Source organism: Entelurus aequoreus, linkage group LG06, assembly GCF_033978785.1.
Source record: "Entelurus aequoreus isolate RoL-2023_Sb linkage group LG06, RoL_Eaeq_v1.1, whole genome shotgun sequence".
NCBI classification, from domain to species: Eukaryota; Metazoa; Chordata; class Actinopteri; order Syngnathiformes; family Syngnathidae; genus Entelurus; species Entelurus aequoreus.
Window position 1 is genome coordinate 16731937 of NC_084736.1, and position 25277 is coordinate 16757213.

At 38.5% G+C, this 25277-nt stretch overlaps 3 protein-coding genes across 8 annotated transcripts in view; 2 read left to right on the forward strand and 1 right to left on the reverse strand.

The window, feature by feature from the left end:
• Positions 1 to 21687, forward strand: part of LOC133651888 (disintegrin and metalloproteinase domain-containing protein 11-like) — a 77196-nt gene extending 55509 nt beyond the window's left edge. For 5 of the 6 annotated variants that reach the window (XM_062050094.1, XM_062050095.1, XM_062050092.1 and 2 more), the window contains 3 exons: positions 39 to 150; positions 9504 to 9521; positions 13255 to 21687. In XM_062050094.1, the coding sequence (XP_061906078.1) occupies positions 39 to 150; positions 9504 to 9521; positions 13255 to 13520 (396 nt within the window). In that variant the 3' untranslated portion in view covers positions 13521 to 21687. Of the gene's footprint in view, positions 1 to 38; positions 151 to 6586; positions 6678 to 9503; positions 9522 to 13254 lie in introns of all 6 variants that reach the window. The other variant, XM_062050096.1, reaches the window with a different exon arrangement.
• Positions 21688 to 22916: 1229 nt separating this feature from the next.
• The window catches only part of p3h4 (prolyl 3-hydroxylase family member 4 (inactive)), a 12643-nt gene continuing 10282 nt past the window's right edge, over positions 22917 to 25277 (reverse strand). Inside the window, exons 4-7 of the mRNA XM_062050104.1 lie at positions 25199 to 25277; positions 24983 to 25128; positions 24777 to 24860; positions 22917 to 24393 (exon numbers count right to left, since the gene is read on the reverse strand). The exon at positions 25199 to 25277 is cut by the window's right edge and continues 50 nt beyond it. Coding sequence (XP_061906088.1) covers positions 24244 to 24393; positions 24777 to 24860; positions 24983 to 25128; positions 25199 to 25277 — 459 coding nt within the window. The 3' untranslated portion in view covers positions 22917 to 24243. The remainder of the gene's footprint in view (positions 24394 to 24776; positions 24861 to 24982; positions 25129 to 25198) is intronic.
• Positions 23202 to 25277, forward strand: part of fkbp10a (FKBP prolyl isomerase 10a) — a 31750-nt gene continuing 29674 nt past the window's right edge. Inside the window, exon 1 of the mRNA XM_062050103.1 lies at positions 23202 to 24415. The gene's annotated coding sequence lies outside the window, so the exon portion shown is untranslated. The remainder of the gene's footprint in view (positions 24416 to 25277) is intronic.

Genomic DNA, 25277 nt, shown 5'->3' on the forward strand with positions numbered 1-25277 from the left:
AGATGGAACATTGAGGCCTTTTCTCGTCCTGTGTGCAGACGTGCAGCAACGAGGTGAAGTGCATCTGCGATAGAGACTACACCGGCAAGGACTGCAGTGTGTTTGACCCCATTCCTGAGCCCACCGTCCCAACTGGCCCCGAGAAAAAAGGTCTGTTTTTTTCTCTGTCGTACCCTCACATAAAACCACCCCCTTCCATCGTCTGTACTCACCCTCTTTGTGTGAAAGAGTAGTTACACACTTAGATAACTCTGTGTGTGTGTGTGTGTGTGTGTGTGTGTGTGTGTGTGTGTGTGTGTGTGTGTGTGTGTGTGTGTGTGTGTGTGTGTGTGTGTGTGTGTGTGTGTGTGTGTGTGTGTGTGTGTGTGTGTGTGTGTGTGTGTGTGTGTGTGTGTGTGTGTGTTAAGTGTATTCATCAACATGTGTCATTTCATTAGGTGCACCTGCAGGATCTAATGAGATCCAGTAGAAAAGAGCTGCATCAAACATTCTATAAATAAATATCCAATTTTTTTTTTTAAAGAAAAAAATACTCCAATGAGGCCATATTACCCGTACAGTGCTGTAGGCAATGTTCCCTCTAAGGTGCGCCCCTGTGCAATTGCGCACTGCTCAAGCGTCCTCTGCGCACGGCAAATCTATGCCACGCACAAAATCAAATAAAAAAATAAGCGCATAACAATTTTCGACAAACGGACACGACAGAGAAAACAGTTTTCGTCATCATTGTTCAAATATTGTAACGTCTGTCGAGACGCTTTGAGGACATGAATGCCATCCATCACTTTACTGAGCAAAACTCTTTATTGTCGGCCATAAACCCATCACCAAAACATTAGTAAAAAAAAATATATATAGCAAAACTGGTCATTTTCTGCAGTACAAACCAGACCAAAAGCAACTTTGTTATATCAACAGCAGCCACTCGCTCTTTCTCACATGCGCCAACACATGCACATATGGCACTTAGCCAGTGATGCGTTTACAGTCACACAAAAAGTCGGACAACTCCAACACTACACTTAAAGTGTAATTCCAGGTCGTTACACTATGATTTACCAATCAAATGTGTGCTTATTCTAGTGTCATTTATTAGGAATCTTCATTTATAAATATTAATCATGAAATGCTGTTAGTATATTATATAAATACTAATAAAAATATATTTTTTACAAACAGGAAGTTGCAGGAATGTACACATGATCCCCTGCTTACATCTCATTGTGCAACATGTGAATGTTTTAATGGGAACTAAATGCAATGTCTGAAAGGGGTACAAATTATTTCCAAAGCAGGACCTCCACCCAGACAAACAATACAAGTACAAAGTTCATGAAAAACAATATTTTTTGTTATTGTCATTGTAAGTGGGCCTAAACACTTATATTAGAAAATAACCTCATGGAAATGACTGCTGTCATTTGATTATAATAATAAGAGAATGTTGTCTGTCTATCTGTGTTGGCCCTGCGATGAGGTGGGGACTTGTCCAGGGTGTACCCCGCCTTCCGCCCGAATGCAGCTGAGATAGACTCCAGTGACCCCGAAAGGGACAAGCGGTAGAAAATGGATGGATGGATGGAGATTGAACTTATTTAGTCAGGTTTGGGACAGGTGTGCTGCTGGTGTAGCCACAGTGTGCACGTCTGATGTGCTCCACTGAATGCACAGGGAGTTTTTGCGTTTGCTCACACATGAAAAATTACAGGGAACATTGGCTGTAGGTGTGTTAATGTGAGCAAATGATGTGCTCCTTTTTCCATACACGTGTCAGGAACTTGCCCTGAGCTCATTGTAAATAAACATGGCATCAATTGTTTTGGAATGGAAAAAAAACATTGTGCTTCAACACATCAAACCTTGTCAATCACCTTAAAGAGCAACATCGCTGCAACTGTGTTTTGAAAGACGCCTTGTGCTAAAGAGGCTGCCCCAGAGCCATCTGCAAAGAACCACATTTTAATCTTAATTTAAAAAATAATATATATATCCATAATTTAATTGGCTAATCTGTATAGTTCTTGTGAAGCAGAAAGTTATCTGTTTTGGCTTGAAAAAAATAAATTGTGCCTCCTTAGCTTTTTGTGTCAACATTTCGGCTTGTAACAGTTATTTTCTCTTTTATTGCACTTTTAATGTGTTTTTGTGTACTAGTATTTTTTTCATGTGCGGCAGGCCGTTACAAAATTATGGACCCTGGGTCACACTTTGGACTCCCCATCTGTAAAGCATGAAAAGGAAGAACTTACTTATAAATTATGTGGTCCTTCATCCATTTTCTTCCGCTTATCCGAAGTCGTGTCGCTGGGGCAGCAGCCTAAGCAGAGATGGAATAAAATTATAGTCAGTTTTGATTTAACAATTTGTTTATGATGGTAGTTTGACAACAGATATAGGTTTTTATTTGGCTCCATCAACATATTAGGAATACCTCAGCATGATGCAGTGACAGCCTGCACTACTGCAAACTACAATTTTTAGAAAAACATAATCAGTCTATCCATCCATCCATTTTCTACCGCTTGTCCCTTTCGGGGTCGCGGGGGGTGCTAGAGCCTATCTCAGCTGCATTCGGGCGGTAGGCAGGGTACACCCTGTACAAGTGGGGATGGCGTGGCGAATTTGGGAGAGTGGCCGTGCCAGCAATCTGAGGGTTACTGCTTCAATCCCCACCTTCTACCATCCTAGTCACGTCCGTTGTGTCCTTGAGCAAGACACTTCACCCTTGCTCCTGATGGGACTGGTTAGCGCCGTGCATGGCAGCTCCCGCCATCAGTGTGTGTGTGTGAATGGGTGAATGTGGAAAATAGTGTCAAAGCGCTTTGAGTTCCTTAAAAAGGTAGAAAAGCGCTATACAAGTACGACCCATTTACCATTTACAAGTCGCCACCTCATCGCAGGGCCAACACAGATAGACAGACAACATTCACACTCACATTCACACACTCGGGCCAATTTAGTGTTGCCAATAGATCTATCCCCAGGTGCAGTTAAATACATTATTTTTTGTACAAATCTTTTCAGTGAAAAATGCATAAATCATAAATGACCGTCACATTTAGATTACCGTATTTCCTTGAATAGCCGCAGGGGCGTTAATTAATTTAAAACCTCCTGTCACACCTGCGTTTACCGGAAACCGGCGGGATGGCCATGCATGCGGTAATTATTTTAAAACCTCTTCTCACTCCGGCGTTTACCAAAAGGAATCCATAAAATTTAGGCGTGCGCTTTGAGTGTGATGTAAGCATACCATCATGAAAAGCACATTTAATTAACAAAAACGTTATTATGGTCTTACCTGTACTTATAAATGGAGTCCATTTGCAGCTCCTTCTGACCAAAAGCATCGATAACTTGTTTATAGAAGTCTTCCTTATTTTCTTTCTTCAGTTTTAAAAGTCTCTGTTTCGATGGAGATATTCCTTTAATTATTACCTCCTGCTTCGATTGAAAGTCCAGTTTAGAAAACTGTTTTATTTTAGATACCTGTATGTGATCCTCATGTTAGAAGTTCAGGCAGAGGGAAAAAATAAATCTCTTGCTGCGTGTGTTCACTTCTTCTGCAGTACAGGAAGTCGCAAGAAGGATCACTAGCGCGGCAGCGCCCTCTACCACCAGGAGGCGGGAGTGATTTAATGACTTATACAGTATTTCACACACGCAGCTACGGTATATTAATAAAACATAGCTGCTTACTGTTCTCTTTAGCATACTGTACCGGTATTCAATAGCTTGAACCTTAAATCCTACTGAAAAGCTCTTTATCTTTTTTCCTTTGTGCGATTGTAAACTACTGAAATCAGCTTCCTCCATTTTGAAAAGGAGGACAGATGCGTCACTCGTGACGTAACGAATTTGACCCGGTGGAAGTTCTAGCCATATGCTAAATATTTTTGCGAAACGAGTTTGACCCGGCGAAAATTATAGACATGCGATAATAAAATTAATATTTTGCGAAACGAATTTGATCCAGCTTCAATAATAAACCGGCGATAAGGCCAAGCATGCGTTAATTATTTTGAGAAACGAGTTTGACCCGGCAGTAATTCTAGACGTGCGAATACTATATTCCCTGCGCCAATTCAAGGAAATACGGTATCAGAAGCAAACGACCACAAACGGCCTGCAAAAATATGCGGTATAAATTCAATTAATCCCTGTGGAAAACAGTAAGAGTGTGTTTTGATTGAACCATCTGTGTGTTATGGTAGTTTGCCGTGGTGTACAACTGTACTGAGAGAGGTTATGATTTTTAGCTTGTAATATTTAGAGCCAATTTTTCGGAACGATCTCAGTATGATGCAAGTGCAGTCCCACACCACTGCAAACTACACTAAAAGGTAAACTCGAGAGGTGTGTCCCGGTCCAATACTGATATTAGATGTTGGTCTGATATCAGCAAAAAAAAGCAAAAAACTTGTATCAGATTCAAGCCAGTTTTCATCTAAATGTCCTCCAATAAGCACACAAGGTTACTATATTTATTCTATTTTATTGGCAACACTAAATTGGCCCTAGTGTGTGAATGTGAATGTTGTCTGTCTATCTGTGTTGGCCCTGCGTTGAGGTGGCAACTTGTCCAGGGTGTACCCCGCCTTCCGCCCATGTGCAGCTGAGATAGGCTCCAGCACCCCCAGTGACCCCGAACGGGACAAGCGGTAGAAAATGGATGGATGGATAGTCAAAAGGTAAACATGGTAGGCTATTGGCTAATTAGAGATAGCAGTGACACAGCAGCTCAGCACACAATAGCACATAAGCTAGGCATACGTAATAAGTTCCCTTCTATTGAACAATACTGCAGTGTAAAACAGCACATTTGTCAATGTAAACAAGTATCAAATAATTATATTTGCATATTACTTACACATACAAAGTCTCCAAGGCAGAAACGTCTTGGAAAGTATCCAGTAACAAACGTGTCCGCATCATTCAACTTACAGCGTCATGAGCTTAACTTCATCAATTATTGTGGCTGTTAAGTGTTGCCAAAAACCAGTGACGTGCGGTGAGTTTCATGGCTGGTGAGGCACTGACTTCATCACAGTCAGATTTACAAACATATGAACCCTAAAGAGTATCTTATTCACCATTTGATTGGCAGCAGTTAACGGGTTGTGTTTAAAAGCTCATACAAGCATTCTTCCCTGCTTGGCACTCAGCATCAAGGGTTGGAATTGGGGGTTAAATCCCCAAAAATTATTCCCGGGCGCAGCGCCGCTGCTGCCCACTGCTCCCCTCACCTCCCGGGGGTGAACAAGGGGATGGGTCACATGCAGAGGACACATTTCCTTACACCTAGTGTGTGTGTGACAATCATTGGTACTTTAACTTAACTTTAACTTTACACATACAAACTGTAGCACACAAAAAAGCACATTTAATAAAAAAAACGTTATTATGGTCTTACCTTTACTTATAAATGAAGTCCATGTGCCGCTGTTGTGCTGGATTAATGCACCCCCGCCGTAGAATGCACCCCCTGACGGGAGTGTTATATCAACTAAAGCCCACACTTAAACTTTCCACGTGCAAGATTGAATCTATTTAAAAAAGTTATTTAATAAGAAGCCAAAAAGTGCAAAAACAATAATGTTCGTGTTGGAGGAGTTGTGAATGACTGAAATATGAAATACGTGCTGCAGTCTGCAGGTGTGCCTAATGTTGTGGCCCAGCAGTCATTCACAACTCCTCCAACACGAACATTATTGTTTTTGCACTTTTTGGCTTCTTATTAAATAACTTTTTTAAATAGATTCAATCTTGCACGTGGAAAGTTTAAGTGTGGGCTTTAGTTGATACAACACTCCCGTCAGGGGGTGCATTCTACGGCGGGGGTGCATTATCCAGCACAAGGAGGCGGGATTACTGCGAGCCTCAGCCAGTGCGTCTTCGCAGCCGTTTAATGATTTCTCAGCACAAGAAATACGTTACACACATACAGTTGTTGACAAAATACACTGTACATTATATACCTCAGCTAACTAAACTATGGAAATGTACAATATAATTTATATAGCAATACGGTCTCACTGCACAGCAGGCCAGCAGTTAGCCGAGTCATTGCGCAATGCATGTGAGGCTCAACTCAGTGACGTGCCACAACTGGATGCTGATCACAGCAAGTCTCTTCTCAGTATTTGAACGGCAAATGTGAAAATTCAGCGATTTTGAATAAAAATAATCTAAAACTGGTGAAGTTAAATGGAAAATAACCTTATAGTATAATCACTGGATACGTATAACAATTTAATTAATTTTTTTTCTTTTTACATTTTTTTTCTTTCCATGATGTCACGTGAGGCCCCGCCTCACCTGCCTCCCCTGCCTGCACGTCACTGCCAAAAACTGAGGGTCACTGTTGTTGTATTAGATGTCTTTAGATTGTGCGAGTGTACCTAATGTTGTGTCATATTGTCTTCTCTCTCTACTTTTTTTTTTCATTTTTTGACCTTCTCCTCTTCCACATACATCTTCATCTCTCTCTAGTTGACTTACAGTGTTGATGAAGGCCTCCTGTGTTTTTTTTATTTGCTATAGTGGTGTTATGTTTCTGCCCCTCCCCGCTCCTTCCTCTGCACAGGTCCGAGTGGCACCAATATCATAATAGGGTCCATCGCAGGTGCTATTCTCCTGGCAGCTATAGTCCTAGGGGGAACAGGATGGGGATTTAAGTAAGAGTTCTGGCATGCATTTGTCTTCCTGTCTGCTCCCGTCCACCTTAACAAGCCCCGCCTCCTTTCCCCCCACTCGTTGATTCAACCTTGCCAGGCTCGTTGTTGTTTGTGGGGGGTGGTGGGTTCTATTTATGGCATTGCTTCTCCATGCAAGTCTTCATCCTGCATATAAGCCCACTCCATCATAGGCCGTGCAAGTTTTTTATAGTCTGTTAGGGACCACAACAGAAGCTCCTCCCCTTTCTGGCCGTCTCTTGGCACTAAATTGGTTAAAAACAGATACGTTTGTTTTTATATTTTAAAATTTAAAAAAAAAAAAAAAAAGATTGTCATGATTGGAGTTATTTTAGGATCAGAGGTAAGTGTCTGTGAATGTGTGCATGAGCCGCCTATCAGGGAGGTTTCGGGGGCCCCACAGCGCCACCCACGGTCTACCTGCTGCGCTGCATGTCATGCTGGGACTGCTAACACAGTGGAACCTCTAAAGCCGAACGCAATCAAATCAACCTACCATTTCATCACAAGCAGACATTTTTTTGCAGCATAACAAAATAATGGAAATAAACCAAATACATGATAAAACTGTCACAAAAGTACAGACAATGTTTAAAAGTAATTGTAACACACAAATGAACAATTAACTGTTACGCAAATGTAAAAAAAAGTTAACAACCGCAATATTAACTCGTGCAACACATTTTTTTTTTTACATTCTTAATGATCATACAAATGTAAAAAGATGTTAACCACAATATTCTTATTTTATGGATAAACTACTACTAATTAAAGTAATGTTTTAAAGATTATTAGCGGTTGTACAAGTGTAAAAATATGTTAACCACAATATTGTTATCTTTAATGATAAACTACTGCTAATTAAAGTCATTTAAAAAATATTTTTAACTGTTTTACAAGTGTAAAAAGAAGTTTACTACACTATTCTTATCTTTAATGATAAACTTCTACTAATTGAAATTATTTTTACAGATTATTACTGTTATACAAGTGTAAAAAGATGTTAACCACAATATTGTTATCTTTAATGATAGACTACTGCTAATTAAAGTTATTAAAATATTTGTAACTGTTATGCAAGTGTAAAAATAAGTTTACTACAATATTCTTATATTTAATGATAAACTACTACAAATTGAAATTATTATTATTTTTTACAGATTATTAACTGTTATACAAGTGTAAAAAGATGTTAACCACAATATTATCTTTAATGATAAACTACCAGTTATTAAAGTCATTTTTAAATATTCTTAGCTGTTATACAAGCGCAAAAAGAAGTTTACTACAATATTCTTATCTTCAATGATAAACTACTACTAATTGAAATCATTTTTAAAGATTATTAACTGTTATACAAGTGTAAAAACAATACAACAATATTTTTATTTTAAAGATAAACTACCACCATTTAAAGTATTTTAAAGATTATTAGCTGTTATACAAGTGTAAAATAGGGAAACCACAATATTTGTACCTTTTTAATGATAAACTACCACTTATTAAAGTCAAGTTTTAAAGATTATTAGCTATTATACAAGTGTAAAAAAGAAGTTAACCACAATTTTCTTATCTTTAATGATAAACTACCACTGATTAAAGTCCTAATATACAGTATATTATTAACTGTTATACAAGTGTAAAAAAAAGTTTTCTACAAAATTCTTATTTTTATTGATAAACTACAACTAATTAAATTCCATCCATCTGTTTCCACTTATCCAAGTTTGGGTTGCGGGGGCAGCAGCCTAAGCGAAGAAGCCCCAGCCACTTCATCCGGATCCCGAGGCGTTCCCAGGCCAGCTGGAGAACGCATCCTGACCAGATGCTTTTTTAATTGTTAGTTATACAAATGTAAAAATAAAATAACCACAATATTCCTATTTTTAATGATAAACTACCACTAATTAAATTCATGTTTTTAATTGTTAGTTATAAAAGCGTAAAAAGAAGATAACCACAATATTCCTATTTTTAATGATAAACTACCACTAAATAAAGTCATTTTTAAAGATTATTAGTTGTTACACAAATGTAAAAAGAAGTTAAGCACAATCTTCTTATCTTTATTGATAAACTACCACTTATTTAAGGCATTTTAAAAATATGTTTAGCTGTCATACAAGTGTAAAACTCAGTTAACCACAGCAGTCTTAGGTTTATTAATAAATGGTGACTCAAGCAACACATTTTTGCCCACATTTCGGAGATGTAAAAATAAGTTAATTATCACAGTCTAACTTGTAAGATTCTTTACTGTAAAAAAAAAAGTATACAAATAATTTAACCACTGCAGTCTTAACTTTAATAACAAATGACGACTCATGTTTGTGTCACATTCCGAACTGTGATAAAAGTGTAAAAAGTAGTTAACACTGTAAGACGGAGTTAACGTTAGATACTCTCAGAGCTGAGCTGACTTTATTTGTGACCACAGTTTGCAGTGCAAAGTTTGTGTGTTTTTTGTATATGTACATTTCTGAATTGTACAAGGTCAAAGTAGTATTTGACATTAGAGGTTCCACAGTAAGTATTCGGACTTGTAGATGATGAAAGGATGTAGTGTTTCATGTTGTTTAATACCACAAGCTCACATTTACACTAACGACTACTTGATGGATAATATTATTATTATTTTTGTTGTATGTATTCTCCAGCATGGATGTGTCTTGTTTTACTTTACTATTATTTGTGTATTCTATTATTTGTTTTTTTCCTGCACGAATCCAGATGATTTAATTCATGATTGTCATTTACGCGTCTTTTTGCTTTTTCTCTTTTCTCCTCACTGGATGCTTGTGGATGCAGAAACATTCGGAGAGGAAGGTAGGACTTCTTCAACTTCTGTATATTTGTATTTATATATACACTGTATGCATAGACATACACCATGTTTACTGTATATGAATGTGTGCTAGGGGTGTCCTGATCCTACACTGATATCGAATATCAGTGCAATGTCAGCAAAAAACCAAGTATCGGATTATAATAGCCATTATGTTAACACACGTTTTTTTTTTCCCCTTGTATTTTTGCAGTGTTAATTTTTTTTTAAGTGAAGTGAATTATATTTATATAGCGCTTTTCTCTAGTGACTCAAAGCGCTTTACATAGTGAAACCCAATATCTAAGTTACATTTAAACCAGAGTGGGTGGCACTGGGAGCAGGTGGGTAAAGTGTCTTGCCCAAGGACACAACAGCAGTGACTAGGATGGCGGAAGCGGGGATCGAACCTGCAACCCTCAAGTTGCTGGCACGGCCACTCTACCAACCGAGCTATACTGCCCCATACGTTGACTAAAAATCATTGTCTTAGTTATCGTCAACAACCTATTTTCCCCTGACTAAAACAGGTGGTGTTGTGAATTTAGTTTTTGAGATGCTATAACCTTCCTAAAAGTGGTTTGAATTTTTTTTTAAAGATAAGTCATCCTTTATACTTAAATTTTTAGTCAACAGCATTTACTGTAATTTTCTAAAACAGGACTACAACTAAATCAATTTAGATGACTAAAATATGACTAAATTCAAAAGACATTTTCAAGACTGATTAAAACTAGGGATGTCCGTTAATATCGGACTGCCGATATTATCAGCCGACAAATGCTTTAAAATCTAATATCGGAAATTATCGGTATCTGTTTCAAAATGATCGGTATCTGTTTAAAAATTATCGGTATCTGTTTCAAAAAGTAAAATGTATGACTTTTTAAAACGCCGCTGTGTACATGGACGTAGGTAGAAGTACAGAGCGCCAATAAACCTTAAGGGCACTTCCTTTGCGTGCCTGCCCAATCACATAATATCTACAGCTTTTCACACACAAGTGAATGCAATGCATACTTGGTCAACAGCCATACAGGTCACACTGAGGGTGCCCGTATAAACAACTTTAACACTGTTACAAATATGCGCCACACTGTTAACCCACACCAAACAAGAATGACAAACACATTTCGGGAGAACATCCACACTGTAACACAACATGAACACAACAGGACAAATACCCAGAACCCCTTGCAGCACTAACTCTTTCGGGACGCTACAATATACACCCCCCCCACCCCCAACCTCGCCCACCTCAACCTCCTCATGCTCTCTCAGGGAGAGCATGTCCCAAATTCCAAGCTGCTGTTTTGAGGCATGTTTAAAAAAAAAAGAATGCACTTTGTGACTTCAATAATAAATATGGCAGTGCCTTGTTGGCATTTTTTTCCATAACTTGAGTTGATTTATTTTGGAAAACCTTGTTACATTGTTTAATGCAGTGGTTCTCAACCTTTTTTCAGTGATGTACCCCCTGTGAAATTTTTTTTAAATTCAAGTACCCCCTAATCAGAGCAAAGCATTTTTGGTTGAAAAAAAGATATAAAGAAGTAAAATACAGCACTATGTCATCAGTTTCTGATTTATTTTATTATTTATTATTTTATTAAATTGTATAACACTGCAAAATATTGTGAAGTGAAGTGAAGTGAATTACATTTATATAGCGCTTTTTCTCAAGTGACTCAAAGCGCTTTACATAGTGAAACCCAATATCTAAGTTACATTCAAACCAGTGAATTGCTCAATTGTAGTGGTCTTTCTTGAACTATTTGGAAAAATAGATAGGTTTTTATTTATATTTATAAAGGATTTTTGAATTGTTGCTATTTTTAGAATATTTAAAAAAAATCTCACGTACCCCTTGGCATACCTTCAAGTACCCCAAGGGGTATGCGTACCCCCATTTGAGAACCACTGGTTTAATGCATCCAGCGGGGCATCACAACAAAATTAGGCATAATAATGTGTTAATTCCACGACTGTATATATCGGTATCGGTTGATATCGGAATCGGTAATTAAGAGTTGGACAATATCGGATATCGGCAAAAAATCCATTATCGGACATCTCTAATTAAAACTACATAAAACTGCTGTTAAAATTAGCACTGTTGACAGTAACTAAGAAAAACTTTTTCAGTCAACAAAATTAACACTAGTTTAGTCAAGTCATGTACAAAAGGTAAACATGGTAGGCTATAGGCTACTAGGAGCTAGCAGCTACCCAACAGCTTAGCACACAAGACTTTTCCTGTTTGTATTCAGGCGGATATCATATTCATCCCTTTCATCAGAACTGTTTCATTGCTGTGATGGGGCCTAAAGCCTGATTGGAAAGTATCAAACACATGGTTATACAGGAGAAAATCACTAAGCTGTTGGTATACAACTTTTTCTAGGACTTTGCCCAAAAATGGCAGGTGTGATACAGGCCGATAGTTGTTCAGTACTGTGGCATCAAGACTACTCTTCTTTAGAGCTGTCCGATAATGGCTTTTTTGCCGATATCCGATATTCCGATATTGTCCAACTCTTAATTACCGATTCCGATATCAACCGATACCGATATATACAATCGTGGAATTAACACATTATTATGCCTAATTTTGTTGTGATGCCTCGCTGGATGCATTAAACAATGTAACAAGGTTTTCCAAAATAAATCAACTCAAGTTATGGAAAAAAATGCCAACATGGCACTGCCATATTTATTATTGAAGTCACAAAGTGCATTATTTTTTTTAACATGCCTCAAAACAGCAGCTTGGAATTTGGGACATGCTCTCCCTGGAGGTTGAGGTGGGCAGGGTTGGGGGGGGGGCGGGGGGGTAGGGGGTAGCGTCCCGGAAGAGTTAGTGCTGCAAGGGGTTCTGGGTATTTGTTCTGTTGTGTTACGGTGCGGATGTTCTCCCGAAATGTGTTTGTCATTCTTGTTTGGTGTGGGTTCACAGTGTGGTGCATATTTGTAACAGTGTTAAACTTGTTTGTACGGCCACCCTCAGTGTGACCTGTATGGCTATTGACCAAGTATGGATTGCATTCACTTGGGTGTGTGAAAAGCCGTAGATGTTATGTGACTGGGTCGGCACGCAAAGGCAGTGCCATTAAGGTTTATTGCCGCTCTGTACTTCTCTCTACGTCCGTGTACACAGCGGCGTTTTAAAAAGTCATACATTTTACTTTTTGAAACCGATACCGATAATTTCCGATATTACATTTTAAAGCATTTATCGGCCTATAATATCGGCAGTCCGATATTATCGGACATTCCTACTCTTCTTTAAGTGGGGCTCGATGACCGCTGTTTTTAAAGCCTTTGGAAACGTTGCAGTCCGAAGTCAGATGTTAACTAGATGAGCAAATTGTGGTAACAAACTGCTCAGCACATATTTCAGAAATGTAGTGGGTAACTCATCAAGGCCGCATGTTGATGGACTCAGACTGTGGATGATCTCTTCAACTGTTTTGTCAATGACAGGAGTGACATGTGCCAGCTCTAGTTGTTGAGCTGGCTGCAGAGTAGCTGTATGGTTTTTGGACTTATGCTGTCCAGCTTTGCGTAAGTAAACACGCTGCAGGACTGCTTGTATTGGGCATTTAAATCCCATATTTGTTATATCAATATTGGATCAGGACAATATATTAAACCGTGTAGAAGAAGAAGTAGTAGTACGATCAAATATGTGTATTTTTTACAGTAGTCTCACATTTTGCGTGTACTTTTTTTCAGATCTGGTGGAGGATAAAATGTCCATTTGTCCATCTCGTCTTCATGCCCCGCCCACTCCCCTCCTCTTCCTCGCTCGGCGTCCTTTCCCACCCTGGAGAAGAAGGAAACAACAACAAAGTCTTCCAGTCCTGTTCCCATCTCTCCAGTCCCTCATCATCACTATCGGAGTCTTCCTCCCAGCACGGTGGCTCCGATCCTCCTCTTCCTTGTCATCGCCATGGAGACGGAGGGTGAAGACGTCCGCACTGCCTGCTTGGACCTACTAGGTCTTCTTCTGCCCTTCGGCTGGATCTTATAGTCCAAGAACTTGGACTTGGACCTGCAGGCTCGGAATGACGGTGATGTTTTCCAAAGAGAAGCAACCACCAAGTAAGACAAGAACTCTTCTCTCTGTCCTCTTTTTAGCCGACTGCCAACTCGCCGACTTTATGTCGAAGACTAGTTTCAGGTACCCTGAAGGATGCTGGGAGTTTTTTGGGGGGGTTTTGGGTTCATTGGACTGCTGGATGGGACCAGGAGCTGTACATTCCACTGACTCCGCCTGTGCTCACTTCCTGGTTTCTCTTTGGCGTGCTTGTTTGTTAGTCTTTTTTAAAGAGAAGAAGAATGTGTGCACGTCACCATGGAGCTCTTTTAAACGTCTGTTTTTTCAGCCACGGGAAGAAGAACCATTTTTAAGGTGGACTTAATTGTCCAACTAGCAATTAGCTGCCATGGTCAAGTCTGAGGAGACGAGAAGCTCCGCATGAGGACCACGTTGTCACACCAACTAGTAGGATTTTGCACCAAAACCATTTTGCATCAAAAATGAGCCCACAGTGGAACCTCTTAAGTCCTCACACTGTGCTGACCTGTAATTTGTCATATTTACAAACCACATTTTAACATCAATGAAAATAATCTTCTCCAGGGTTGCCATCATGAAAGGTTTGTCGGATATTCCCGTTTTAACCTACCATTTTTACAAGTGTAAAAAGAAGTTAAGCAACAGTCTTAACTAACGCAATCCTGTTTTGAAATCATTGACTGTCTTACATGTGTAAAAAGAAGTTATCCAATATCGGTTGTACTCACACAACTAATCTTGAACGTTCTTAACTCTTACAAGTGTAAAAAGAAGTTCACACGCTCTTTAAAAATTAACGATTTACTAATTCACAATTTTTTAAACATTCTTATACAAGTGTGAAAATATAAACAAGTAGCGTCTCAACTCACACAATTATTTTTTTTTAAATAGTCTTAACACTTAAAAGTGTAAAAAGAAGTTAACATCACGTCAAGTCGCACAACTCATTAAAAAAAAAAATTTAGCACTAAAAAGGGAAAAAAAACGTTAACCATCATAGTGTCAAAAACAAACCTTTTACTCTTAAAAGTGCAAAAAGAAGTTAACATAGTGTCAACTCGCATAACTATTAAAAAAAACAAAAAACTTTTAACTCTTACAACTGTAAAAAGAGGTTACTAACAGTTTTAACTAACCCAACTCCTTTTTAAAAAAAACACTCTTTACTACCTGACAAGTGTAAAAAGAAGTTAAACAGCAGTCTCAAATCACACAGCTTATTTTTTTTTTTAATGTTTTAACTCTTACAAGTGTAAAAAGATGTTAACTAACAGTCTAAAATCACACAAGTCATTTTTAAAACACTTGACTGCCTTAAAAGTGTAAAAATAAGTGATGATCTTTTAAAAACATTTTTAACCCTTACAAGTGTGGGAAAAAAAACAACTTAAAGTAAATGGAAAAACAAGTTGCCTCTATATTGCAGCTATTATCATATATATGTGATTTATGACACCGAAAGACTTAAATAGATATGATCAAAATAGTATCAATCTCACGGAGATTCCAGAGCCATTTTGAGAGTTAATGAGCAAGACAATCACGTGACCCATGGCGTAGAGTTAGGAACCACAGATCCCTTCCCCATCATCATCATAGCAGTCTGTCGGGCGCGACGATGACTGTTTCATTTCGGTCGGATCATAGTCCTCCACCCAGCCCAGTCTTTTGCCTTCAGCTGCCAGGTTGCAGTGTCGATCTTCAGTTCCCTCAAATTCCGTTTAACGGTGTCCTTGTACCGTAGCCTTGGCCTCCCTCGGTTTCGTTTCCCTTCCTCCAGCTGTGAGTAGAGCAGATGCCGAGGGAGCCGCTCATGACTCATTCTCTCTACATGCCCGACCCATCTCAGGTTCCTTTGGGTTAAGGTGTCATCCATCGATGGCAGTCCAGCACGACTTAGGACCTCTGTGTTCGGGATTTTGTCTCTCCAGGAGATGTCCATGATGGTCCGAAGGTGGCGCATCATGTAGGCGTGAAGTTTTCTGCCTTGCAACCTGTAGAGGGTCCAAGTTTCAGCACCGTACAAAAGTGTAGCTAACACAGTTGCTCTGTACACCTTGCACTTGACGCAAATAGAGACATGCCTGTTGTTCCAGAGTCTTTCCTTTAATTTCCCAAACACAGCACTCGCTCTCCCCATCCTCAGTTTGATCTCATCATCAAGCTTGGCATTTTCTGTCGCTGTGCTTCCGAGGTACTTGAATGTGCGGCATTGCAAAAGTGGGTCTCCCATGACACAGACCTCCCCTGGTAGGGAGGATGTGGGCTCATACTTGGGTGGCTGGTACAAGCATTTCGTCTTCTTGATTATTTTGAGGCTGAACTGACTAGCTGTTGCTGCAAACTTGTTCACAAGATCTTGTATGTCTTCTACATTGTGCGCAACTATAGCACTGTCGTCCGCAAACAGCAATTCTCTCACAACCTTTACTGTTGTCTTGCTCTTTGCTCGAAGGTGAGCAACCTTGAACAGATCTGCATCTGTTCTTGTCCGGATGTAGACCCCCTTTGATGTGTCCTTGAAAGCAACCTCGAGCATGGCTGATAGGTAGAGTGAGAACAGGGTTGGTGCTAGAACACAGCCCTGCTTCACTCACAGCACTTGCCACATACGGGCAAGGAAAAACTCACCCCAGTGGGACGTCGGTGAATGACTATGAGAAACCTTGGAGAGGACCGCATATGTGGGTAACCCCCCCCCTCTAGGGGAGACCGAAGGCAACGGATGTCGAGTGGGTCTGACATAACATTGTGAAAGTCCAGTCCACAGTGGACAATGGCTAAGAGTGAGATGCCTCGATAATTCCCACACTCTCTTCTGTCACCTTTCTTGAACAGTGGTACAATGCTGGCATCCTTCCACTCCTGGGGTATCTGATGAGTTGCCCAAATATCTTTGATCATATTATGCAGACAGGTCAACAACTGGGCACCCCCAGACTTCCACACCTCAATTGGAATGCCGTCACGACCTGGGGCTTTGTCTTCCTGCATTGTGTTGATTGCTCTTGTTAATTCGGAGATATCAGGCGGCTCATCCAGGCTCTCTACTACCGGGCGCTGTGCTATAGCATACGTGGCTTCCTCTGCTAAATCTCCAGGGTGGTTCAGCAGTTCCTCAAAATGATATGCAAATCTGTCCAAGATCTTGTCCTTTTCCTGCAGGACTGTCTCGCTGTCTTGTGCTTTCAGCTGGATCAACCTTCTGGATGTTGGGCCATAGACTTCTCTCAGGCCTGTGAAGAAGGTTTTCATATCATTCCTATCGGCGGCAAACTGCAGCTCTTCTGCCTGTCTTTCCCACCAGTCAGATTTAATTTCTCTGGTGTATCTCTGTAGTTCACTTTGGGCTCTGCTGTAAGCATGCTTTTTGGATCTTGTGTTGCACTGCAGCCTCTCCTGCCTAGCTTTGTTCCTGGTTACCAGCAACTCCTGCAGATGTTCATCCCGAACATCGAACCAATCGTGATGTTTCCTCTTCGGGTGGCCCAATATATTGCAGGCTGTGTTGTACACAGTTTCCCTCATTGCATCCCATTTCTCATTCAAGTCTAACCCTGCTGTCATCCTGTCCCATTCTCGCAAACTACAATTCATTTCCTCAGCCAGCTCTACCCTCTTCTCATGAACTCTCAATGCACCGGTATCCCGCTTGCGTGGGGGTTTTGTCCCTGTCTTGTGACAATACTTCCGCCTGTAAAGCTTCAGTTTCGTTCTCAACATTACATGATCCGTGCCGCAGTCAGCGCCCCTCATCGCTCTGGTGTCCAGCACTTCTCTCAGGTCCCGTTGTCTCACTATGGTGTAGTCCAGCAGATGCCAGTGTTTGGATCTTGGATGCATCCAGGTCTTCTTGTGTGATTCTTTGTGCTTGAATACGGTGTTAGTTATAACAAGGCTATGTTCTGAACATAGTGCGAGCAAGAATTCCCCATTTGTGTTGCACTTGCCGACCCCATGGCTACCGAGGACGCCTTTCCATTTCTTGTTGTCCGAGCCGACTCTGGCGTTGAAATCACCCACTAGGATCAGTCTGTCATCTGTTGGGACAGATTTTATAGTCTCACGGAGATCATTGTAGAACCTCTCTTTTGCCTCTACTGGATGTGTCATAGTAGGGGCATACACACTGTTGAAAGTGGCATACAGCTTCTTCTGTAGTGAGAGCCTCATTGTCATAATCCTGTCGCTAATCGGTATGGGATCTTGGTCCAGCATGGTGGCTATTTCCTTCTTGACTGCGAGTCCAACTCCTGCCTCTCGCCTGTCGTCAGCAGCCTTTCCACTCCAGAAGAATACATATCCCTGATCTTCCAGAGAGTTGTAACCAGGTAATCTAGTCTCACTGAGTGCGGCGATGTCTATATTATACTTAGTCAGCTCTAGAGCTACGAGTGCGGTCTGACGTTCTGGGCGCTCAGCTGATATTCTGTCCATCAGAGTGCGTACATTCCACTCTGCTAAGCACAATGTTGTCGATATACTCTTACTGGTTTCTCTTCCTGTCGTTCTTCGTCTTTGTCTTTGTCTTTCTCCTGACTCACTTTCCACTGTCTGCCGGAGTGTGAACAGATCAGCGCGGACCTTGGTAACCCGGGCGACGTCCGAGCCGGTATGGAATCTATTTCTCCTGACCATTTTCATGAAACTGCTTGCAAGAGGTTTCGAGTACTGCTAGCTTTTGCGAGACTAACAGCACATACTTGGCGAATCGAGGTTTCTCAGGGGCAAGGCCAGGCCGAGACAGACTGATTCCACGACTCGTTGCAGCGACTGACCAGATGATAGGTTTGTCTATGTCTGCTCTTGTGTAGAGTATGTCGCTATGCTCTGACTGGCATGGTCCACCACAGACCTTGTGACAGTAGCATCATTGGAACTGCCAGGATGTCCAGCCTCACCCAGAAGCCTTGATTTGTCTTTGGGGTTGACTCCCTTTGCCTTTGGTCAACCAAGACCTTAACCACAAGGCAGCGGTAAACACGTCGTAACCCTGAGGAGGGAGGCTACCAGGTGCTACACCTTGCCCAAGGGTGACCTGAGGTTTTCTGTCGGGGTTGTCCATCCCCTAGCCTTTGGTCAACTAAGACCTGCCCGCAAGGCAGCGGTGACTCATGGAGGGCGGGGTCGTCAGAGCCCATGCAGTAACCAAACTGCCCACTGCCCATCAACAATAATGCTAATCAAGCAGACTTTGTGAGAGCTAACAGCGATTAGTTTGGAAAAAATTATGATCCAGAACCTTATATTTTTGAGCCTGAATATAAGGAGGACGCGATCCACGCTTTAGAATGTGAGTGATGAGCAGATCCAGCAAGTAGCAGTATTGCTAAGTGCTAAACAAGAAATACAAACATAATAAGACAATCACTTACTGTACAATGTCTGCTCTCACTGTGATGCCGATTGATGGGATGCTCATATCTTTCCGTTTATACGAAGTATAAATCATAAACTTCATGCAAAGTTGCTGCCTGCAAACACTGTCTTCGGTTTTCGTGTCTTTGGTAAAAGTTGAATGTCACAGACGAACAACTTCTCAGTTTTTGGCTAAATCCTCCTATTATCCGGATAAGAGGCATGTTTTGTAATCTAGAATTAACTTCCACCATCTTAGAGGCGATGCAGCAGCAGAGAGCAAGTTACCTCCCTATTATCCACTGAAAAATAGTTTGTCTGCGTTAGGGCTTGTAATAACAATATTGCTAATATTTAATTAATATTCAGGTGAGCATATGTAAATACAGTATTGTTGGCGGGTTTTGGATGATTATTTTGATATTGATTGATATTTAGAGGGTTTTGTAGGCCAAATAGAGATCCCCCATTGACGGACTATTTATGTATTTATTTATTTACGATTTAGAATGCGTAAAAAGAAGAAAAACATATGTGTTCATGTTTTATATAGGGATTGTGAATGATAGACAGCACATCTTTGTCCAATTTTTGCGTATTTCCAGTATGACTGACCTAATACTATGATCGGAGTGCAGAAGTGTTACTATCGTGACGTCAACCCACCCGGGTTCAAATAGCCGAAGGTATTCGGAGCGGAATATTCAAAATAGCTGTCTGAAATTGTGATATTTTGTGACGTTTAGATGATATTTTCACATACTTTGCAGATTGTAAATACGATTGGATATGGTTTAATGGATACAATGAAACACTATTCAGCATATAAAGTCAACTTGTTTTTCCACTCTACTGGTATTTTAAACAACATGGTCTTAACTCACGCAACTTCTTTTTAAAACATTTTTAACTCTTACAAATGAAAAAAATAAGTTAACAGTCTAAAGTCACGCAACTCAAAAAGTTAAACCCAGTTTCAACTCACACAATGCACTATTTTAAACACTTAACTCTTACAAGTGTAAAAACAAGTTAAACAACACAGTTTCAACTCACAATGCATTATTTGAAACATGTTTTACTCTGACAATGAATTGATTAACGTGGACCCCGACTTAAACAAGTTAAAAAACGTATTCGGGTGTTACCATTTAGTGGTCAATTGTACGGAATATGTACTGTACTGTGCAATCTACTAAAAAGTCTCAATCAATCAATCAAAAGACAAGTAAAAAAATTAGTTAACAGTCTAAAGTCACACAACTATTTTTTTTAAATACTTTTGAATGTCTTACAAGTGTAAAAAGAAGTTAACATCACCGTTTCAACTCACAATGCATTATTTGAAACACTTAACTCTTACAGGTGTAAAAATAATTTCAACATCATAGTTTCAACTCACACGGTTTATTATTTCAAACATTTTTAACTCTTAAAAGTGTAAAAAGAAGTTAACTGACAGTCTTTGTGTATCATTTTTAAAACACTCTTGAATGTCCTAAAAGTGTAAAAAGAAATAAAACAACAGTCTTAAGTCACACAACTCAATAAAAAAGTGTAACTCTTACAAGTGTAAAAAGAAGTTAACTGACAGTCTAAAGTCATGCAACTCATTAAAAAAAATACTTTTGACTGTCTTACAAGTGTAAAAAGAAGTTAAATATCAGTTTCAACTCACACAATTGATTATTTTAAACATTTAACTCTTACAAGTGTAAAAAGAAGTTCACTGACTGTCTTTGTGTATCCTTCTTAAAACACTCTTGAATGTCCTAAAAGTGCAAAAATAAGTAATACAACAGTCTTAACTCACACAACTCATTAAAAAAGTTTAACTCTTACAAGTGTAAAAAGATGTTAACTAACAGTCTAAAGTCAGGCAAGTCATTTTTAAACCACTTGGCTGCCTTACAAGTGTAAAAAGAAGTTAACTCAAGTGATGAGTCCCGCAACTTTTTAACCTTAAAAAGTGTAAAAAAAAAGTTAAACAACTGTCTCCATTCATGCTACTCTTTTTAAATACATTTTTAACTTTTACAAGTGAAAAAAGAAGTTAACTAACAGTCTGAAGTCACACAACTCATTTTTGAAACTACTCGACTGGCTTACAAGTGTAAAAAGAAGTTAACCAGCCACTTTAGTGATGAGTTTTTGAAGGACTTTAGAGGTTCTACTGTGACGTGGACAAAATGATGAACTTTTCATGGGAAATATTCTCTTTTCAACTTTTTGTGAAGGGTTTTGCACATTTCATGAAATATTATACGGTAAATAAGATTTCCTACTAACGCCATGATGCTATGCTAACGTGTCCCTGAGAGAAAATGGGCGCTCGCCGGTTTTTGTTTTCCAACGTTTTTGTAAATATGTGCAAGCTATGCTGAATGTTTCAAATGCACCGTGTGAAGAGGAGAGAGAAAAAAGATGAAAACGCTGATTTAGAGTTTTATCAGCAAAGGTAGAAAGTTCTTGTTTTAGTTTTCCTTTTTGCCATCCAGGTGTGTGTTGGCTCACTGCCATGTTTGCGTGCATGAAGAGACTCTCGCTGATTGCAGCTTTGCACCGTGGCACACTTACGGTACCACTACAGACACTGAAGATACTAGCAATCATCATCTCAAGACATATTTTTAGACACTTTTTTGAATTTAGACAAAATGAAACAAAAAAAAGAAGCCTTGCGGGCGAATGAATGCAAGAGCTGAGGAAATAAAATATGAAAACTATTTTCTTGCTTTTTCCTTTTATGGAATCTTTACAATGTCTCATTTACCCCCCCCAATTCGGAACAAAATGTTTCAGACCACAATGTTAAATAATTAAATTCAATCAAAATGACAATTCAAAATGAGAATAATTATTTTCCACACTGATCTAAAAGTATTTACTTAACATTCACAGAGTTGTTTCTAATATGGTGAAACCTCATTTAGATAATGTTGGAAACACTACAATCATTAAAAAAAAAGTAAATTTGTGTATATTTATATTTAGTTAAATACAATATATCAACATTAAATAAGTTATATATTAAATTTGATTGCCTTTAATTTTTAACAGTATTTAAATGATCCATATGTAAGGCCATAATTGACTCCTAATAATTACAATACATTATATAATTATTAAATGAAAAAATATATATACTGTATAATAAAGTATTTTTTACAATATTTAAATGATCCTAATAATTACAATACATTTGATATTATACTGTAACTATTTTTAAATAAGATTAACATTAAACTAATATAATTGTATTAAATGAAATAAATATTTAAAATTACTTAGATTGTCTAACTTTTACAATATTTAATTGATCCATAATTACAATACATTTAATAATATAAGTGTATTCAACAAATAAATTAGTGAACTCACATCTAACTTTTTTTTAACAATATTTAAATTATTATACAAATTATATCATTATATTTAGGTAATCAAATTAACATCTAACCTTTATAATGTGTAAATGATCCATCTGTTGTGGTATAATTGATTACAAAAATTCAAAAATTACATTAAATGAAATAAATTGTATATTTAATTAATTCCATAAGTTAATGTTTAACCTTTTTTTATAATATTCAAATCCATAATTGCATATTATAATATACTTGCATTAATACTATGATTATATTTTGACCATTTTTTTTGCAATATTTGAATGATTGTTTTATAACCGACTGATTGTTTCATAACCATATTAAACTAAACAAATAAATTATATAATTACAGTAGATTAGATTAACATCCAACCTGTTTAAATAGTATTTAAATGATCCATAATTACAATACATGTGATATAACTGTATAAATGTAATTAAATAAAAGATACAATCATATTGAATCAAATAAATAATATACAGTAATTATTTTATATAACCAGTTAACCTTTTTATAATATTTGAATGAGCTATCAATGTTGCAATTGCCTATTATGATCATGTTTATTCATTAACAGAGACAAAGGCAGAAAAATACAAGGGAGACAAAATAAAGTCTATTTTTTTTCAATAATAAATTATTCAGAAAGAATATGAACAATACAACTGATGTACAGTAAAAAAGACAACATATCATATAATAAATTGACATTTCAGTGGAAAAAAATAAAAATGTAATCTTCCATTTTCTTGCTTCTTCTAACGTCAAAAGCAAGGCTGCAGATAAGTTTTTAAAGGCTAAAGAAGAAAAAGTAGAACAATATTTTAAAGGCTAAAGAAGAAAAAGTAGAAACAACTTTTTAAAGTCAAAAGTAGAAAAAGCTTTTAAAGGCTGAAGTAAAAGTAAAATACAATTAAAAATTTTAAATGCTAAAGAAGAAAAAGTAAAAAAGTTTAACACTAAAGAATAAAAAGTAGGAATAAAAGTTTAAAGGATGAAGAAGAAAAATGGAAAAATGTTTGACTAAAGAAGATCAAGTAGAAATAACAGTTGAAAGGCTAAAGAAGACAAAGTAGTAACATAAAACCTTTTTAAAAGGAAATAAAGAAATAAGTTTAAAGTCTGAAGATGAAAAAGTAGAAATAAAAGTTTAAAGACTAAAGAAGAAAAAGTATAAATAAAAGTTTAAAGGCTAAAGAAAAGGTAGAAATAAAAGTTTAAAGGCCAAAGAAGAAAAAGTAGGAATTAAAGTCTAAAGAAGAAAAAGTATAAATAAAACTTTAAAGTCTAAAGAAGAACAAGTCGAATAAGCTTTTAAAGGCTAAAGAAGTAATAGTAGAAATCAATTAATTTTTTTAAATGCTAAAGCAGAAAAAGTAGAAAAAAGTTTTTAAACACTAAATACGAAAAAGTAGAAATAAAGGTTTAAAGGCTAAATAAGAAAACGTAGAAATAGAAGTTTAAAGGCCAAAGAAGAAAAAGTAGAAATAAAAGTTTAGTCTAAAGAAGAAAAAGTAGAAATAGAATTTTAAAGACTAAATAAGAAAAAGTAGAAGTGTAAAGACTAAAAAAGAAAAAGTGTAAAGACTAAAGAAGATATAGAATTTTAAAGACTAAAGAAGAAAAAGTAGAAATAAAAGTTTAAATGCTAACGAAGAAAAAGTAGAAATAAAAGTTTAAAGACTAAAGAAGAAAAAGTAGAAATAAAAGTTGAAATGCTAACGAAGAAAAAGTAGAAATAAAAGTTTAAAGGCCAAAGAAGAAAAAGTAGAAATAGAAGTTAAAAGGCTGATGACAGCCAAAGAGAGAAGACGTCAAGCTGACATCTTAAATCAACACAATGACTTCCTCCTCTTTCTTCTTCAGGCTTCACCGTGAGTGCGGGTCAAAGGTCATTCCGCCACCTCGCCCGTGTCCCATTTAGTTTTAGGCTCCTGCCACCACTCGGACAGGATGGACTCCTCGTAGTCGCCCACACCCTCAAACTCCACGTCGGGATGCTGCGCTCGAGAGGCGTCGGCCTGCTCGGCACTCACCTCGCCCTGCCAGACACCAACAACAACAGTAAGCATTATTTTTTACGCCTCAACAATCTTGCGGTGTCCGGTCTGTCAAAGTAACCCTGTGGGGACGAAAGGAGGGAAAAGTGCGTCGTGGCCAACACCTCCTGACCACATTCCACACCACACTGACAGAACCCAAGCCCCGCCTCCTTCCCGGCCTCACTTTCACCCCCAAACTAACATCCTGCAGCTCACTTTTGAGTCTTCTCTGTGAGGAAGAACAGTTTAGTTTTAATCTTCTGCTTAAATGGGCTTGAAATCTGATAGCAAAAACTGACTTGTACATCTGGAGTTACTTTCACCGCCAATTTGATCCAAATTCAAACACAATGGAAAGCAGCCTTTAAAAACTGCGGTGGTACCTCGTCGTCTGTTTGAAGGTAGTTGAGTGCAAACTGCAGCATCTCCTTCTGCTTGGTGGTCCGCTTGAAGTACACCAGCGCTTCCTGCAGGGGGCCACCAGGACAAAATAAATTTTTTAGTTTTTTTTTGTTTTTATTTACGGCCGCTCAGCACTTTCCAGTTGACACCAACGCCAAGCGGACGTCCGTAATTAGCGCTGACTCACAGGCCGCGGCTGGAAGTCGGTCTCTTGCAGGCCCCACTGCTCCCGGTAGAAGCCGTAGTAGTCCACGTTCTGCCGCATCACCTGGTCGTCGGGGTCAAAGAGCATGTAGCTGGCGGCGCACGGGGCGGCGGCCTTCACGTCGTTTACTGCCAAAACAAGTTCAATCGCAAACGTGAACAACAATTTTTTTTTTTTTTTTTTTTGCACGCGTCTTACGTTTGTAATAAGAAAACTGGAGGTAGTGATACATGGTGGCCACAAACTTGTCCACGAAGAAGCCGCCAACGCTGGGGGT